Here is a 6,000-nt window from a genome sequence, read left to right on the forward strand (position 1 = left end):
AGTTTCAACGCGTGGCAAACATCCATAAAATCATGTCGGAGTCTTTCGGAGCGAAATGACGAAACTTTTATGAGCCCCGCGAACTCTCGTCCGAGCGATCGGGAATGCAAATACCGTGCGTGACTAAGCGCATCCTGTTTTCTCAAGGATATGCATTAAAGCACGATCGTTGATGTCAAGCGCGTTATTAATCCAATTTAATGGAATATGAACAGATACGAAGCGCGATACAATATAACCATGATCCGTTTAAAATAGCGTGGAAACGACTGAGCGCATCCCGGGATGGAACGCAAGTGAAACGATTCTCTTGAGACATAACCCACCCCTTTCATACGCGCGAGGTCCATCAGGCGAGAAATTAACACGCCGATAATCGAACGATCTTCATCTATAAAGTCTTGTAGGTAAAATCTTTCACGGTAAAAATTATCGTCTTGAGATATCGAGTTTCGATAACCAAGATTTAAAAAATTTTATCCAACGGCAACGTTCCCGAGTCGAGTATTTGGTCCCAGAATTGGGACCCTCAACTATTCTATTCTGTCCTCATTTGGACCTCGGAGTCGGTCTGAAACTCCAATTTGAGGCCCAGATGAGTAAAAAAATTGTGTTTAACCTCATCCCAACGCTCAAAGAGAATGTAATGAAATATTTCACCCTCTTTGAAACCTCTTGGGCCGAAGAGGATCTACTGAGCCACCGTTGATTACACTCGCATTGGCCTTTTTTACTGCTGAAAGGGAAATAGCGACTCTTTTCAGGCCTATCTGAGGTCAAAAACTCAATACATTTTCTCCAACACAAAGAACTTATATGGTCCGACCTCGTTGCTCCCAATTCAAAAATTATACGAGGCTAAACCGAGGCCAAAATATTCGACTCGGGTTACTTCATTTCACGCTGTAACGTTTCTATCGGACATGAACTTCGGGTCTCCCCAGAGGAAAGAGTCGTCCGTGAGAAACTTCTACGCGCGACATTTGCGGCGATGGCTCTCACCGCGTTAATCTTATATGTCGCGTAACGTTCCTGCCTTCGGCGGATCGGCCGACAATCAGATGCAGAAGGACAAATGCTTCCGGTACGTCCGCGCAACTTGTTGATGTTCACGCCGCTACGTCGGTTTATCGATAACCACGGCCGATAGTTCGCGGACGATCGAATGGTTCTGACGTTATCACTTCCGCTCCGCCAGCCTCCGCTAGACGCCGGCCGCGCGCCGCGCAAATGATAACGACGTCATAATATCGATAACGAAAATAACGGCAAGGCCGCCCGCTGCGAGACGGGAATCGGCGGAGCGTGCAGCGCCGGGAGAAAGGAGGATTCGCTGGCGGCTAATTAGCGGTTAAACAGAATTTAGCCGGATCAATAGTGCGTTTGTTTGTCGAAGCGACGCGCGGCCGGCGTAGCTTCTTTTCCCTTTAATTTCCCCGGCGAAGAATATTTTGCGCGTTGCACTTCAAATGCGCGAAAAAGCTCACTTTTAAGCTCCCTTTCAATTTGCCCAGTTAATTAAACTCCGCTAATGAAATCTTGTTATGGCAGGCTGCATTTATGAAACTAATTATTGTACGTTCGATTGTGCGACGGCACCGTTAGCGCAACACGGCCAAAATAACACAATACAATCGATTCGAAGGCGCACGATGAACGAACTCGATGTAATTTTTATAAATACAGCACAAAAGTGTAAAGCTGCAACTTGTAAAAGTACAATTCTGCGTGATAATTGCGGCGCTGGCGGTTGAACGGAATATACGAATAGCGGAGTCCGGCGTATAACTTCCCGTTAATTAAGCCAGAATCGCCGGACCACATCCGTGCGGATGGGATTTCAGCCGAATCGTGGCATCTCAGACGTGTCCTAGTCCACGGCACGCGGCTCCCCCCCCGTCTAACGTTCTAGCGAGTCTAACGTTCAGCGGAGAACGAGGCATAAATTATTATGCATTTACGTCTCGCCGCGCATAAACTGGGAGGCAGCGAAGCGAAATCCAATTATGATATCGAAGGACGAGACCGCCCATGTGGCTCGCAGCGTCCATCTTCCGTTCTGGACACCTCCGCCGTGGAGAAATTGATTGCGTCGATAATTGCGATTGTAACATTAACATTTCGGCGCGAGCTTTGTTTTTTTTGGCCAACGATAATTATAATCGCGAACGTTTTGCCAATCCCGACTGACCGCAGCAATTAGTTCAACGCTTCTCTCAAATGTGAATTGAGAGGTCGAGCCGGGAATTAAAATTTGTATACAGAACGGCAGATGAAATTTTAAGATCACACCACCTGCGCTCCGTGTCTCGCAAGACGCGAGACGGTCGTCCGCGCCCTAAAGGCTTGCGTCCGCGATGCCAGAACTCGGCCCAAGTTCTGGTTCCGAGAAATGCGTAGCCAATCAGCTTGCGGCTGTTCCATAAAAGCTATACACATTTCTCGGAACTAGAACTTGGACCGAGTTCTAGTGGACGCAGGCCTTAATCGTCCGCGATGCAGAATCGGTAATCCGCTTTCGAGCTTGTTGATTACGACGATACGAGTGCCTTGTACGCCGGGTTTATTCCCGCCTGCGCGTCTCCGGGCACGGAAACTTAGTTGACCGCGGTTAGTTAGGCGACGTTGACGCGAGCATCTCTGAAAGGTCCCCGCGTCTCGTCCCGACGAAGCCGAGGTCTCACAACAACGCTCTTAACAGCTGCGTTACGCTCATCAGAGCGAATAAAGTCGGGCCGTTTCACGACCGCGAACTTCCGCGATCGCGACCGCGCCGATAAGCAGGCTCTCCGATTTTTCGTGCCAGATCCCCTGCTGAGGCCTGGTTTTACCAATGTCGCTTAACTTTAAGCTCAGTTCAATTCGTTCTTTGTCTCCTTCCAACTGTCACCTTAGAAAGAGACAAACGTGAATTGAACCAAGATTAATGTTAAACGACGTTTCGCGTGAAACCGGGCCCAAATCGAACCTGTACAGGGGCTGCAGCGAGCATAGATTACGGCCTCGAAATTATAACAAATATTTTATTCGAAAACAGCTCGTACGCAACGAATTCTGCCGTATCGCAAATATCGCGGGAACAATGGCAAAAACATACACCGGATGTTTAAAACAGATGTGGATAATCTCTCTCTTTCTCTAAAATATTATGCAATTCCATGTACAATAAATTTCATGGCATTGTACGTGGGCTTATAACACTGCGTTATTATTCCATTAGAATGTTTCGTGTTATTTTTATATTACTGTGCTATGTTACGATGTAAATATAAAAAATATATTTTGTTACTTCCTAAATCACGCACGCACACACATACACTTTCTCTGTCTCTCTCACTCTTGTTGTGTTCGAAAAAAAAAACGCTAATAACGACAAGTGTATCGCGCGCGTTCCAATAATACCAGATAGGGAATCCATTGCATTAACATATGAAACATGCATTAAATTGTCAATAATATTAAACATTGATGGAGCACCATTAATGCTACCGGTTTCATATTATACATAAAGAGATTACAAAATGAATTGATCATATCGAAATTATTCATCCGGGATTAAAGGGGTTTAACGCTGACCGACCCACTGGTGTAACAATAAATCAAATTCCCAAGGTACAGAACGGGTTTTGCATACATTAGGACAAATCGTCCTAGAGAATGTAAAGGTGTAATTGAAGATCCGACACGCGGTAAATGATCGATGTCGCATTCTAAAAATATTATCTCATAGCCGGAATCGATAGCGCACTATAAGAAATTAAAGCTTTGCATTTACAAGATTTACGGAACGTGCACAATTATCACATGTTTTTAAATTCAAGTATTCAAATTATTACGTAAAAAAAATTCCTCGCGGATTTAAAAACAACTCTGGACGCACTCTCTTATTCATATCCCATTGTTTTGTTCTATTGATAACATTTCAGTCGTGCGATGTTTCCGTGTCAAATCTCCAAACATTTCTTTTGCTTCTCTTCCCTGCAACGCAACGTGAGTGCCATTTAAAAGTGACTCCGAAAGTAACGCCGCGCCGAAGCAACGATATAAATGATTCAGGCAACCGGGCTTTGAGAAGAAATCGTCTGATAGTTCAAAGGTTAAATCGATCTCAAACTCGCGCGCGACAATCACCGGTAGGCCGAGGCGTAACGTGCAAAGGGGGACATCCACGAAATGGAGTCAGCCTCCGTAATGGGAGAGCACTCTCGGGAAGATCGTGTGTGCACCCTTAATAGAGAAAAATTGTTCCTTACGCGTGTACAATCGAGAAGAACCAGGGACACGTGGTGGAAGCCTCGCGGATTTCGTCCTTTCTCTGTTTCTCTTTCTCTTTGTCGCACCCTTCCTCCTGTATCTCTCCTCCTTTTCCTACTCTATATCTCTGGCCCCAGAGAGAAAGCACTTAAGCCAGAAAACTTAATTCCTTAGTGGAAGAACTTGCATACATATATAAATTATGTAATATAATTATATTATATATGTACAGGGTTGGGAAGTGAAGGCCCGAACACACACGACAAAACCTTAAGCAGTGAGACTTAAGACTTAAGGGAAATGACCAATGGCTGCCGAGAACGCAAGCAGCCATTTTGAAACGTAAACAATGCTGAAAATTCCAACTAGTTAAAATTCTCAAGTCTCAAGTTTTACTGCTTAAGTCTTTTCGTGTGTTCGGACCGTAACGCGTTACTTGTAACGAAGTTCCAGTTACAGTTACCTTTTTTTCGGTAACTCTAACTTAACTTCGTTACTTTCTTTTCATCTGCAACTGTAACTTAACTCAGTTCCATTAATAGTTACTTGATATATATTTTAAACCTCCACAGATCGCATTAGGCCCTGCATTTGTGCATAAACGCCTTTATCGACGCTCTAAAATTCAAATGCAGATTTTACGTTTTTATTGTCGTTGCAAGAAAGTAACTGCAAAGTAACGATTCGTTACTTTTGGAGTAACTGTAATTGTAACGCGTTACTTTTCAGAATTGGTAACTTGTAGCTGTAACTAGTTACATTTTTAGCGAAAAAACTGTAACTGTAATTACATACTTTTATAAAGTAACTTTCCCAACCCTGTATATGTATTTCGGAGATCTTTACGTCTAATTATTATACGTTGCAGTAAAAAAAATATTTGACTCAACATCTATACATTTCTGAATCCCTTATCGAACGATTCAGTATCGACAACCGGCACTTGTTACCATTTACACTTTTAATATTATTAAGCGTTACTTAATTTTTGTCATGTCGCGTTTTGGATTATCGTGAATTTTGCGAGGATTACGCAAATTTAGTAAATATTATCATAATCCGATGCCCGATTATAAATTATCTCGGACAATAGAACTTGTTAACTCTGTTACAGCTAACGCGCGAATCTGTTGAACTTGTTGGAATTAATCGGGGACTATTGCAAAATGCGAATACGTGAAACCGATACGTGCGCAACTGAGAACAAGAATACGAAACATCATTAACGAGTCGATCGTTTTAGAAAGGACGCAGTTTCAATGTTTCCCGATGAAATACAGAAAACGTGGTCGCACCAAACACAATCAACCAACGTTTTATCCGACGCTTTGTTCCCGCGTGTCGCCCGCCGAAATCGCTATTGAACCATTTACAAATTCAACTGCACGCGTGTACAATTCACAGATGTGAATTTACACGAAGCAGGAGACGATCCCCGTCGCGTATTGTCCTTTCCAAAACAAAATCGGGTCGTTTACTGCTATTTACTTGGCGGTGATTGTGTGTTAAGTGCTCTCTCTGCTTTTCTCTTTATCCCTCCAAGATCGAAGATATCAAATTCCTCTCTCTGCGTCTCTCCCCCTCTCTCTCTTTCTCTTTCGTCCTCTCTATCTATCTCTCTCTCTCTCTCTATCGCTCCCGTTCTTCCCCCGGCGAACTGAGCGCGATCGTGTAGCACGCGAGCCGATGCAGCCGCCGCCGACGGAGCAAACAGGTGTTCCCGCGTGGAATGCGCGACCGCATACT

General features: G+C 44.1%; 1 protein-coding gene across 1 annotated transcript in view; it reads right to left on the reverse strand.

The window, feature by feature from the left end:
• Window positions 1-6,000, reverse strand: part of LOC105561854 — a 41,532-nt gene extending 35,532 nt beyond the window's left edge. Inside the window, exons 1-2 of the mRNA XM_012012203.1 lie at window positions 5,743-6,000; window positions 4,254-4,401 (exon numbers count right to left, since the gene is read on the reverse strand). Coding sequence (XP_011867593.1) covers window positions 4,254-4,401; window position 5,743 — 149 coding nt within the window. The 5' untranslated portion in view covers window positions 5,744-6,000. The remainder of the gene's footprint in view (window positions 1-4,253; window positions 4,402-5,742) is intronic.

This window comes from Vollenhovia emeryi, unplaced genomic scaffold (genome assembly GCF_000949405.1).
Source record: "Vollenhovia emeryi isolate VEMERY1.0 unplaced genomic scaffold, V.emery_V1.0 DF939199.1, whole genome shotgun sequence".
Lineage (NCBI taxonomy): Eukaryota > Metazoa > Arthropoda > Insecta > Hymenoptera > Formicidae > Vollenhovia > Vollenhovia emeryi.